The following is a 13,177-nucleotide window of genomic DNA, read 5'->3' on the forward strand; positions in this document are numbered from 1 at the left end:
CTGAAAGGCGGCGAGGCCCTGGATCAACCGCCCAGAGAGGGACTTCAGGCGGTGGAGAGCCCCGGCCCTTACTTACCATTGGGAACGCAAATGCCCTGGTGTCCCTTAGCAGGAGAGGGTTCCAGGACTGGGCCCAGCCTCCCCAAGTCCCACCCCACTTCCTTCAGAAGCCAGACGGTACCGTTTTCTCCAGAAGTCACTGCTGAGCTCTGGGGACGAAACTGCCCAGTATGGCTGGGGAGAGGGGTGGGAGCGCCCAGCTGCCAGCCGGGAAACCTGCCCGAGGCCCCCTGGTGGCAGCCATCTCCGCCAGGCTCGAGTGTGCCTGGGCTCCGCGCCCGCCTTGAGTGGGTCCCCTCAACCCGCTGCTGAGCTCCAGGGCGCCCGCCTTGAGTGGGTCCCCTCAACCCGCTGCTGAGCTCCAGGGCCCTGAGCTGGGCTCTCGGTGGGCTCTGCCCTCCCCCGGCTCCAGCCTGGCCAGGCCTGCCCTTGAGCTGTGCCCTTGACCTTCACCGTGTTCTCTCATCCCTCAGTGCTCCCTTCCCTGTCCCCATCTCTCTGGCAAACCACCCCTGGCTGTTTTGAGTTTTTTTTTAATTAAAAAGATTTGTTTTAAGGAAACCGTCCCTATTGTTTTTTATTTAAGCCTTTTGTTTTAAGCAAGTCATCTTTTTTTTTTAATTTAAAACATTTGTTTTACGGACTTTTAAAAATTTGTAGGTTTACAGAAAAAAAAGTCCCGCAGAAAGTATACCCCTGCCCACACACAGTTTTCCCTATTATTAACATTTTTAAATAATTTTCTTTTTAGAAAAGCTGTAGGTTCTCAGACTCATGCAGAAAACACCGAGTTCCCTGCTCCCGTTATTAACACCTGGCATTGACGTGGTGCGTTTGTTACAAGTGATGAAGGGCTATTGTTATAACTGTACTAAGAACTATAGTCCATAGCTTGCATTACGGTGCCTAATGTAAATTTGTGTTGTACAGTCCTGACCATTTGTTTGTTTTAATTTTTTAATTCTAGGAACATACATACCGCCTAAAATTTCCCCTTTTAACCACATTCAAATCTATAATTCATTGGTGTTAATTACGCTCACAGTGTTGTGCATCCATTACCACAAACGGAAATTCTGTACCCACTGCGCACGAACTCCCCACCCTTTATCCCCACCCCAGGCCCTGGTAACTTGTATTCTAGTATCTGACTCTATGGCTTTGCTTATTCTAATTGTTTCATGTCAGTGAGATCCATACACTACTATTTAAAAAGATTTTATTATTTATTTATTTATTCCCACCCCCCTCATTGTTTACTGTCGCTGTCTGCTCTCAGTATCCATTTGCTGTGTGCTTTCTGTGTCTGCTCATCTTCTCTTTAGGATGCACCAGGAACCGAACCTGGGACCTCCCATTTGGGAGAAGGGCACGCAGTCACTTGAGCCACCTGAGCTCCCTGGTTTGTTGTGTCTCTCATTACCTTTCCTCTTCGTGTCTCTCATTGCCTTTCCTCTTTATGTCTCTTTGTTGCATCACCTTATTGAGTCAGCTCGCCTTCTCCAGGAGGCACCGGGAACTGAACCCGGGAGCTCCCATGTGGTAGGCGGAAGCCCAATCACTGGAGCCACATCCACTTGCCACTATTTGCTCTTGTCTTCAAGCTTCATCCCTGTTGTCACATGTATCAGAACTTCATTCCTTTTCATTCCTGAATGATACTTCACTGTATGTATATTCCGCATTTGGTTTATCCAGTCATCAGTTGATAGACGCTTGGGTTGCTTCCATCTTTTGGGAATTGTAAATAATGCTGCTATGAACATCAGTGTGCAAAGATCTGTTCAGGTCCCTGCTTTCAATTATTTCATGCCTAGAAGTGGGGTTGCCAGGTCATGTGGTAGTTCTCTACTTAGCTTTCAGAGGAACTGCCAACCTCTCTGTTTTTTAAGTGAGGTCAGACAGCGAAGCTTCTCTTCCCAGCCCCTCCCTCTCTCCACCCAGGTAGATGGACTTGACCCTCCCTGGGTCCCACTGAGCCCTGTGCAGAGACTCTCCTAGGCCCCTGGCTCTACGCTGAGCAGCCTACTTGTCTCTGCGTCTCCCCTTCCCTCTCCCTCTGCCAGACTGCAAGCTTCCTTGGGCTTGTGGATGATGTCTCTTTCACGTTCTTATTTCCATAGCCCTGGCTGTGACAGGGTATCAGACCTAATGAAGGGGGAATAAAACGTTTTCCCTTTAAACTGATGATTTCTTTTCTTTTAACTTTTTATTTTGAAATATGTTTAGATGTACAGAAAAGTTGCAAAAACAGCACAGAGAGTTCACCAATGCCCTCCACTCAGCATCCCCTAAGGCTAGCGACTGACATAAACGTAATACAGTTATTAAAACCAGGAAATCATCTTCCAAACAATGCAGCTAACTAAACAGACCCTATGTGAAGTTTAGCAATTTTTCCCTGAATGGTCCCTTTTGGGTTCCAGAATCCAATCCGCGACCCCACACTGCATTTAGTCTCCCCCAGTCTGTGACAGTTCCTCAGTCTTCCCTTCTCTTTCACAACTTTGACATTTTTGATGAGTACTAGTCAGTTATTTTATAGGATGTTTCTCAGTTGGATTTTGAATGATGTTTTCATATGATTGGACTGAGGATGCATTTTTGGCAAGAGTATGCCAAATCACGCACAAATAATGTGGTGTCTTCTCAGTGCATCTATCAGGAGGTACATGATGTTGATATAGGTTTTTACTAGGGTTGCCAACCCTGATCTCATTGTTAGTGTTGCCTGCTAGGTATCTCTAGTGTAAAGTTATTGTATTTTTCCATTGTCATCGAAAAATATCTTGGGGAAATACTCCAAGACTATGCAAATATCCTATTTCCCCTCAGATTTCCAACCACAGATTTTAGCGCCCATCTGTTGATCTTGCCTGTAACATTTATTCTTGTGGCGTCTGCCCCAATGGTGACTTTATATTATTCTCATTCCTTCTACGTTTACCCATTGGAATTCTCTTGTAAAGAAGCACTGTCCCTTCTCTTCCGTTTATTTACATATTCAGTTATTTATAATATCAGGATGGACTTATGGGTATTTCTTTAATTCAATGGATTATAATTCAACACCATTGTTATTCACTTTTTGTTCAAATTGTCCCAGTTTTGGTCATTGGAGGCTCTTTCAAGTTAGCTTCTGTGTCCTTTTGGCAAGTCCCATCCTTTTTTGAGTATGACTTATTTTTTGGCTCTACAAACTGCTCCAGGCTCATCTTGTATATTTCCTTGCCCCAGTCCTAGAATTAATCATTCCTCCAAGGAGCCCTAGTTCCGTTTATTGGAGAATGGTATTTTTTTAAAAAGATTTATTTATTTACTTACTTCTCTCCCCTTCCCCACACCCCCCCCCCCCCAGTTTTCTGCTCTCTGTGTCCATTTGCTGTGTGTTCTTCTGTGACTGCTTTTATCCTTATCACTGGCACCAAGAATCTGTGTTTTAAGAAACACAGATTTGTGTCATCTTGTGTCAGCTCTCCATGTGTGCGGCACCATTCCTGGGCAGGCTGCGCTTTCTTTCGCGCTGGGCGGCTCTCCTTACGGGCGCACTCCTTGCGTGTGGGGCTCCCCTACGCGGGGACACCCCTGCATGGCAGGGCACTCCTTGTGCACATCAGCACTGTGTATGAGCCAGCTCCACACGGGTCAAGGAGGCACGGGGTTTGAACCGTGGACCTCCCATGTGGTAAGCCGACGCCCTATCCACTGGGCCAAGTCCACTTCCTGGAGAATGGTATTTAGAAACCAAGATCTGAATGGTGGGTCGGTGTGCTCATAGCTACTGGGATGTCATTTCTCCTAGGCCCTCTCAGCGAACAGAATTAGGAAATATATGTGTATATCTATTTCTATTATATATTTATCTCTATGCACACTAAAAACCTGAGTTTGCACCAATGCCTCCCGTTCCTGTTCAACATTCCAAGATTCTTTCTAGCCTTCCCCCTTTCCTTGTTTGGAACTTCTTTCTCCAACAGTGAGAAACCTGTCTCTGATTTCCTATGATATATTTACTTATTTTTCAATCCTAGTAGGCACAAAAAGAAGTTTCAGAATTGTTAACCCAGATCCCTGTGAGAAACAGATTTAATAGCTAGAAAACAGTATTTGCATACCATTCTTTCGGTCTCTAGCCTTACGATAGCCAAAGTTCTGTTTTCCAAAGTTACTTAAGTTAGTTCTTTCCTTCCCTGTTCCCTTCAATGTGGTTATGTTAATCATTTGTAACACAGTTAATTGTTTATTGTATATATCACATTTTTGGTCCACACTCTCCCCTCCATATCCTGGTTGATTTGAATTATTTCTTTAATTTGGGGTATGTAAAACTTTGCTGTGGTTCTAAGAGTCATGCTAATCAAAAAGGTATCCTTAGAGAAGGATGCCCCTCCTCATCCCTCTAGAAGATGGGTCCCACTCCCTCTTCTTTCCACACTTTTCCCAACCCTACCTCCCATAGGCAACCAATCTCTTTAGTTTCTGGAGTCTTCCTCCTGAACTAGAAGTGAGAATTTTTTTATTAGGTCACAGAAGAGTGTCTGCTATAAGCACTGGCAAGGAGAAGAGTGGGGGCAGACAGGGGAAAGTCAAGCCACTGGGAACGATGGTTATGGGGAGCGGAAGGGGGGCCCCAGGCCTGAGGCAGGGGCGAGAGTGTTGGCACTGGACCACCTGCCTTGGAGCTGCTTTTACTCCCACCTGTGGAATTGAGGATGAGCTTGGAATATTCCAGAATACCTGGGAAGCAGTGTGGGCTGCCAGCCAGGTCCTGGAGGCCCATACCTCCTTCCTGTGAGATGTGGGCTCTCCAATTCTGCCCTTCGGATTTGAGAAACACCCCCCACCCAAGAAAAGAATCTTCCCTCCCTGCCCCCCAAAGTTACTGAGTCCAGACAGAACTGTGCCTCTGACTAGCCCTGCACCTTGGAGAAAATGGCCCTTCTCTTGCATCATGGGGTGGTGTCGGCATAGGAAAAAGGAAGTGGAAGCAGGCCTGCCTCCCTCCGTGCCCTCCAGTGTCCCTCCTCCCCACTTCCAGTCTCTCTGCTCTGTCCAGGGTCCCCAGAAAAGACTATGAGTGCTTACTGGCTCAGAAGAGGAACTTGAAGGTCGGGCCAGCCCCAGTGTTGACAGTTTCAACACTGCGCTGCCGTGCGGGTGGGAGGAGCATTCCGAGCAGCAGCTGGGAATTTCACAACCTGAGCTCCTCGTGGGACACAGCAAGGTGGGGCGGGGGATGGGGAGTGGGCTGCCAGGGCAAGCAGGCCTTGCCTGCCAGGCTTTTGCAAAAGGGCATCCTAGAGGGAGAGGGTCCCACCTTCTCCCCTATCACCCCCGACCCCAAAGCCAGTAGGATTCTGCTGACAAGTCACCAGAAACGGCTGATGACTGAGTCATCCAACGGAAATGAGCATGCCAAAGGCTGGGGGACGCCCGGGGTGCTGCATGTAGCCCCCAGGGCAGCTGAGAGCCCTACAGCTGAGTGTCCCACTTCCCTTGGGCTCCCAGCACCCAGTGCCTTGGGCAGATCCTGCCTCTAAGAAGCACTCAGCAAGCTCTAGGTGGCCACAGGCCCTGCCCGGTGCCTTGAGGGAATCAGTCCCTACTGTGGTTGTCTCCATTGAAGGGGAGGGGACACAGGCCAGGAGATGGGAGAGTCACATGGGGGAACGGAGAAGGGGAGGAGAAGTCATGGGAGTGGAGGCATTGCAAGATGCGCCAGGGAGCAGGCCGCCCCAGGACGCTGTGTTCTGCGCCCCTTAAGGAAAGGAGGGTGCAGGGGTGGTGTTCATTTGTATCTTGGGTTTGCATCAGTTACAATGTGGGTAGCAGTTGGAAGGCGGGGTGACTCATTCCTGCCAGCTGGCACGACCGACTCGCCCATCGCAGCATGGGCCGAGCGGAACGTCCACTTCACTCAGGGCAGCCCTTGCTCGAGCAAGAGGATGCCGGGTGAGCTGCCACAGTGGTCACTGCGTGGTTCAGCCCAGGGAGTGCTTCCTGTGCAGTGTCCCCTCTCTGGGCACATACCTCGCACTGGGGGAGGCGGGGCTGTGGTGGCAGCTGGTGTGGACAAACATGGTGAGGTCAAGTTTCCCAGCATGTTGGAGCCTAGATCTCTTAAAACAAGAGCCTGTTATAGGTAACTGAGTCTTCCCTTGCTGCGGTGGAGACATGACTTGGTTTTCTTTTTCTCCCAGTAACTGCATCAGAGGCATTGTGCTGTAGGGATTAAGAGCCAGATTCCCCGGGAGCATATCCTGGCTTTGCCACCTCCTGGCTGTGTGATTTTAGGCATGGTGTTTCACTTCTCCGTGCCGTGAGTTTCCCATCTCTCCATCCCTCCCTGTCCAGCTTCTCCCAAAGGTGGTCCAGCCCCCAGCCTCTGACCACTAAAGCTCCCTCACCCTGCTGGTGGCACTTTAGGGTGGAATAGCTCAAGCCCAGCTTTTGTTCCTAGTACCCACCCCCCCACAGAGAGCTCACGTCCTTGCCTTGCCCAAGAGGTGGGCGGCAAGCTGCCCCTCCCGTGCCTCCTCTCTGCCCCGCCGTCGTTCTCAGGTAGCACACGAGCAGATGGGCAAGTTGGCTGGCTGAGTGGGTCGTGAGCGGAGGAGCAAAGTGTGCGGACCTCCACCTGGTGACATCCCCGTCGTCAGAAGGGATTCTCTTAAAGCCCCTCTGCACGTGGCTTTGGGGAGAAAAAGGAGAGCCCTTCCCGAATGGCTGGCAGCCCCTTTTCTCTTCTCAGTCTTCTTATGCCAGTGGGTATGGGGGGCGGGAGTAGCTTTGCCAGTTCTGAACTGACACCACCCAACAAGCCCGCCAGGGAGATGGCGGACCCCCATACTGGTGACTTTTAGAACTTCAGAGTGTTTTCCTCCTGGCTTTCTCATCTAGCTCCAATGTCCCTTCTCCTGGGCGTGGGGCTTCCCTGGCCTCCCAAGACCCTCGGGTGGGTCTCCGTTCGTCCCCCTCCCTGCCCATCCCCTTTCTTCATAGCATGCATCGCCTGAGCTGACGGCCTTTCACTGTGCGTTCAGCTGTGTCACGTCTGTCTCGCCCACCAAGGAGCCCGCCTGCTTTAGTCACGTGCTCCCTATGCCGGCACCTGCCCAGCCGCGGACACGCCGCCCACCGGCGCATCACTGAAATGCTCGCAGAGGGCTGGTCTTTCACCTTCGTGTGGTTCTTCTCCAGCTGGGAGAGTAGGAGGTTGTGCTGGGGTTGGAGGGGGGCTTGGGAAGCTGAAGGCTTCAGCCCTGCCGCTGGATTTGGGCTAGAGGATTTCCTCTCAATTTGCATGTTGTTTGCATGGCTCAGCCCTGTGCTTTTGCTTCCGGTTTCCTGGCCGGTGCCCAGAGCCACAGAGCTGGCCCGCGGCTGGGGTTCCCGAGGAACATAGCTGGTCAGCGCTGGGGTGTGTTAGGAGAGGGCGGCTCAGGGAAATTCCTGCGGAAGGAGCATTTGTGGCAAAGGCATGCCGCAAATATTGGCATGATAGATACTCCGTGTTGAAAGCTTGCTCCGTGCATCCGCTGTGACGGTTACTCTTGCCAGCACCCCCTGAGAGTAGTACCATCATTATCCCTGCTTTACAGAGAGGTAAACTGAGGCTCAGAACGGGGCTGCCCAAAAAGAATTTGCCCGAAGTCACGTGGCTAGCAAATGTCAGAGTCGAGATTTGAGTCCGAGGCTATGGGATGCCGGAGGCCGGGCTTCGTCACGGTCCAGAGCTGCCTGTCCTGGTTCCTGAAGGACCTTGAACCCTTCACACGCGACCGAGACGCTGGGCAGGTGCCACTGGAGGCTCTCAGGATGGTGCCAAGATCCCTTCTGAAATCCCCAATCCATGGCCTTCCGATCTGAGCTAAGCCCGGGCCCTACTCAGTGGGGCAAGGGACAGGGACACGCAGGGTCTTTGATCACTGGGTCACTGCCAGCCTCATTTGTAGGTCAGAGAAAGGAAAGGAGAAGGGCAACTGGGGAGGTAAAGGCAGAGGAGAGACAGGTGCCTGTGACCTGGGCACCCCAAGCTGGGGCGGGGGATGCTGATGGTGGGAGGGGCACAGGAAGACAGCTTGGGCCAGTGCCTTGGCTGGCCCTTGGACTGCTCAGCTCACCAAAGGGCATCGCCGAGGCTTCCCACCAGGAACAAGGCCCCCTGCCCACCCCCGGGGGCTGGGGGTGCACAGGCCTAGAGCATTCAGGAAACGTCCCCCAGTTGGTTCTGACTCTCCCCCCGGGCTCCTCCTGTCCACTCACTGCGGTCTGCGCCTCCTCGGGCACTGCCTGGGGTGTAGGTGGCACGCACTGCTGCCCCAGGGGCAGGCTGGGCCCCCTGGCCTCTGCGCTCCCATCTTCAGCCCTCGCTTCCTAGAACTCTCTCCTGTTCTGCTGCAGGAGGCTCTGGGCTGCAGCTCAGACGCGGCACCTCCAGAAACCTCCCCTGCCCCCCGAGGCAGCTCTGAGCCGTCTCCTCTGCACCCACAGTGCCTGCCCTAGAGTAGGGCTGATCCCACGGCTGAGAGGCCTGGTGCTGTCGGGGCAAGGAGCTGGGACAGGCTGACCGGCGTCTGTCCCCCCTTGCAGGCGATGACTCAGGATGCAGCCAGAGGCCACGACGTGCACGGAGGACCGCATCCAGCACGCCCTGGAGCGCTGCTTGCATGGGCTCAGCCTCAGCCGCGGCTCCACCACCTGGCCAGGTAGGTCCACGGGAGCTGGGCAGGTGTTCTGAGGGCCTCCAGGAAGCCTCTGAGGCTGTGCTGAGCACGGGGCGAGGCAGGGAAGCTGGCAGATCCTGGTTCAAAGTCTGGCTTCCCACTGGCTGTTCGACATGGGCAAGCCCCTGAACCTCACCTGGGCAGGTGCCTGCACAGTACCTGAGGTGCAGTGGGCCCTTGGAAGGTGGCAGTGTCTCCTTGATGTCTTCCGCATCCTTCTCAGGGCTGTTTCTTGCTCCTTCAGCAGGTACTGGAATGTACCTAGCTCCTTGGAGAAGGTATTGAACCTTCTTGGAAACACTGCAACTGCTGATTTTAAAAAAAGCAGCTGGGAATTGGGGATTCTCCTGTATGCTTGGTTTCTAGTTCTGTCCACAGCCCCAGGCCCTCCTCCTTGTAGAACGTGGGAGAATCTAAGCAGAGGCCCAGGGAGCAGGAGTCCTCCCTGTTCCCTGGGACTGTAAAACGAGGCTATCTGCAGGCTGGGGCGGTTGTATTTCTGAAGGCTGATGCCTAATTGGGATAATTCCCCATGCTTCTAAGAATAGTTCACACCCCAAATCTCACTTCCTGACACCCCCTGAGATGGGCAGGGTAGTCACCATTGACTTCTGCTCTTAACACCTTCCTACCTCAGGACCTTTGCACTTGCCAGAGGACTGCCTAGAACTTTTCCCTCAACTGCGCCTCGCGGGCTCCCTCTCATCCAGGTCTCAAATGTCACCTCTGCTGAGAGACTTCCCAGGTCTTTGTAATTAGACAGATCCAGATGACAATGGCCTCTCACTGACTGTACCACCTTGTGCAAGTCACTTGAGCTCTCAGGACCTCACCTGCCTCATCTGTGAAATGGGAATAAGAATGACAGGAACCACCTTCCTGAAAGGGAGTGGGAGCCTCAACTGAGATAATGTACGCACAGCCCAAGCCCCACCCTGGTCCTTGGTGGGTGCTCCCCGACAGGTAGTTTCCTCCTACCCAGGATTTGATAAGGGCCTAAGCTTACAGAATTGGGGTGGGGTGGGGAATCATTAAGTAAAGGACCACAAAGTGACCTGATTTTGGCACATTGCACGAACACCTCTGACCCCAGCAACACGCATGGCTCAGGGCCTCCAGGACTTGGGGAGGGTCCCACGCACGTGAGGGAGCCTGGGGCTTAGACTCCATGAAACTCAAGGTCAGTCCACTTCCACCCCCTGCTCTCGCTCCCCTCCCCCCTCCCCATTGATACACACGCAGTCCTCTCTGAGCACCCTTTTCATTTTTAGGGGTTTACCCCTGCTGAGTGCAGGGAAACAGATGGCCAAGTCAGAGAGCCTGGGGAAGTTCCAAAGCAACCCGGGGCTCATAGTAGCATTTAAAATATGAATGAGTTTAGCTTCCCCTTCCTGGGTGCCACGGTCAGCAGGTCTGGGAAGTCCCGTTGCTGTCACAGACTTGGTCTGGCATCCTGGGGTGGAGCTCACCGTGCCTCCTCTCTTTATTTCTCCGGCACCTGTGGGTGCCAGCACCCACTGTGGGAAACCAAGGGAGGCTGGTGCTCTCCAGAGTCACAGGGAATGGGACCAAGTCACGTTCATTGGCCTCTAATGGGGATTCCAGCCCAGATCTCCAATCCCCGTGTCTCGAGCCTTGTGTATCTGCAGGAATGAACACTTGTCATTTTGTCTTTTATTATATATCCATAATAATATATGTGCATATTATTATTAAAGAAGTTGTGGGTTTATAGAACTATCATGCATAAAATACATGATTCTCAATACCACCCTATTATTAACACCTTGCATTGGTATGGTACATTTATTACAGTTGATCAAAGCACATTTTTATCATTGTACTATTAACTGTAGTCCATGGTTGTTTTTTTAAACCTAACCCACGTATTTTATTTTTATTTTTATTAGATTTCCTTTTTATTTATTTCTCTTCCATTCCCCCCGCCCCATTGTCTGTTCTCTGTGTCCATTCGCTGTGTGTTCTTCTGTGTCCACTTGCATTCTCGTCAGCGGCCCTGGGAATCTGTGTCTCTTTTTGTTGCGTCATCTTGCTGCGGCACCACTCCGGGGCAGGCTGTGCTTTTTTTGTGTGGGGTGGCTCTCCTGGCAGGGCACTCTGTGCGTGGGGCTCCCCTGCATGGCAAGGCACTCCTTGCTTGCATCAGCACTGCGAGTGGGCCAGCTCACCACATGGGCCAGGAGACCCTGGGTTTGAACCCTGGACCTCCTATATGGTAGGCAGATGCTCTATCCATTGAGCCAAATCTGCCTCCCCGTCGTCCATGGTTAAACTTAGGGTTCACTGTTTGTGTTGCGCAGTTCCATGAATTTTTTTAAAATTTTTTCTTCTTGTAACATATATACTACCTAAAGTTTCCCCCTTTTAACCACATTCAAATATATAATCCAGTGCCCTTAATTACATTCCCAATGTTGGGCCACCATTACCATTACCCATTGTTATGTCTTGATGGGGCGCGGCAGGGTTCAATGTCAGTCCAGCACTTTCTCCAAGACTCTCTTGTTTTAGGAAAGAATGTTCCAGGGCAGCCCCAGGGAGCCTCCCTTCTTCTCCAAGCCCTGGCTGAGAGTGGTAGAAGAGACCTGAACTGACCACTTCCCCGTTTCTCCCTTTCCAGCCGGGCTGTGTCTGAACTGCTGGAGCCTACAGGAGCTGGTCAGCAGGGATCCAGGCCACTTCCTCATCCTCCTTGAACAGATCCTGCAGAAAACCCGTGAGGTGAGCGCGGGTCAGGGACTGAAGGGCACAGCTGGGAGCTACCTGGTAGAGAAAAGGACAGGTTTTCCAAGAAATGACAGTCCTGGGGTGCACATACCACCAGAGGTGCTTGGCAAGGGTGCTGGGAACCCATGAGTTTTGTTTTAGCAGTACTTGCTGATAGGTTTCTAGGAAGGGGTGTGGTCCTTTCAAGCAGGACGTGTAAACCATGAGCCAGGGCCTTGCATTTAAGCTGCCTCTTTGGGTAGGCATTGCCTATAAATCACGATATTGATTAGAAAGAAGGGAGGGAGCTTTAAGGAATGCCTTTCCTCAGAGAGATCTGTGAAGGCAAAGAAATGAAAGAGAAGACTGATTGGAAGGTTGGAAAGGTAAACTGAGGACTCCTCCAACAACTCAGATAGATAGGCTTTTATGACTGAAAGGAGGAAAGCCTCTAATACTGTGATGGGCTGGAGTTCCAGGAGAGTGGTAGAATACCAAAAGAGGATTCTGGTCACATGGGAAAGCATGTGACCTTCTCTCTCAGGTAGCCATCCCCATAAGAATAAAATCTTGGGTTTATCACCCAAGGTGATCATTCTGGCATGATCCACAGCATTTGCCTGGTACTATAATACCCAGATAAACTATCATGTAGCCAGCAGGGAGAGTTTTGTAGAATGGACTGAGTAGCAGGTGTGGGGGACACATTTTCCTTTGAGGGTAAAGAGAAGGAGACTTCTAAATTTGAGCCTAATGAGGTCACCAGGCACAGCCAAGATGGTAGGGTTTTCTCTGCGTCTTCAAGCCCCATAAGCTGCAGAATGGGCTAGGAAACCCTTAGCATTTTGACAAAAGAATTCTAAAACACGGACACACATGTGTATTGATGTGCTGGGCTCTATCTAAATGCTTTCCTGGTCAAGAGCTGATTCACTAAAAATAAATGGAGGTTGTAAACAAATATGAAAAATATTTAGCCATGGTTATCATAAAATAAATGCAAATTAAAACCATAATGAGATAACATTTGCCTAACAAATTAACAAAAATTATAATCAACACAGGGACTGGTATAGTGAAACTGGTAGTTTCCTCCCTTCATGATATTATAAATGACATGATGCTTTGGAAAGCAATTTGGCATTAAATTTCAAATATCAGAAATATGTTGATAATCTTATATCTATTGATTCTTCTTCTTGAATTCTATCCTTGATAGATAGCCCAAATTATAGGAACAAAGAATGTGCCCAAATGTGTTTACTGCAACAGTATATAAAACAGAAAATAATCTCAAATGTCAAAAATTAATAAATGATTGCTATCTATCAGAATTAATAAATGATTGCAGCTAATAAAAATGAAGGGTATTCTCCAAGGGCATAGCCAAAACTGTATCAGTAAGATTTATTAAATGGTTTGGGCAAAATTAACTAAACATTTGGAAAGCTACAGAGTGAGATTCCTAACTCACATAATAAGCCAGATGAAATTGTAGATGGATTCAAACATTTAATTTAAGAAAATGAAGTGTCAAAGAAAAGAAGAAAATATATATGAATATTTATTTAATCTTTGTAGTTAAAACTTCTGAAACGTGTAAAAGCAAATTCCTTAGAGAAAAAAATTAACACTTGCAATTAATGCACATCAAAAAATTCCAT

The 13,177-nt window shown here is 50.1% G+C and overlaps 1 protein-coding gene across 1 annotated transcript in view; it reads left to right on the forward strand.

The window, feature by feature from the left end:
* Positions 1–13,177, forward strand: part of PIK3R5 (phosphoinositide-3-kinase regulatory subunit 5) — a 74,465-nt gene that overhangs the window by 37,697 nt on the left and 23,591 nt on the right. The window contains exons 2-3 of the mRNA XM_058283491.2: positions 8,653–8,768; positions 11,428–11,528. Coding sequence (XP_058139474.1) covers positions 8,666–8,768; positions 11,428–11,528 — 204 coding nt within the window. The 5' untranslated portion in view covers positions 8,653–8,665. The remainder of the gene's footprint in view (positions 1–8,652; positions 8,769–11,427; positions 11,529–13,177) is intronic.

The sequence above is a fragment of the Dasypus novemcinctus genome, chromosome 21 (assembly GCF_030445035.2).
Source record: "Dasypus novemcinctus isolate mDasNov1 chromosome 21, mDasNov1.1.hap2, whole genome shotgun sequence".
Classification (NCBI taxonomy): domain Eukaryota; kingdom Metazoa; phylum Chordata; class Mammalia; order Cingulata; family Dasypodidae; genus Dasypus; species Dasypus novemcinctus.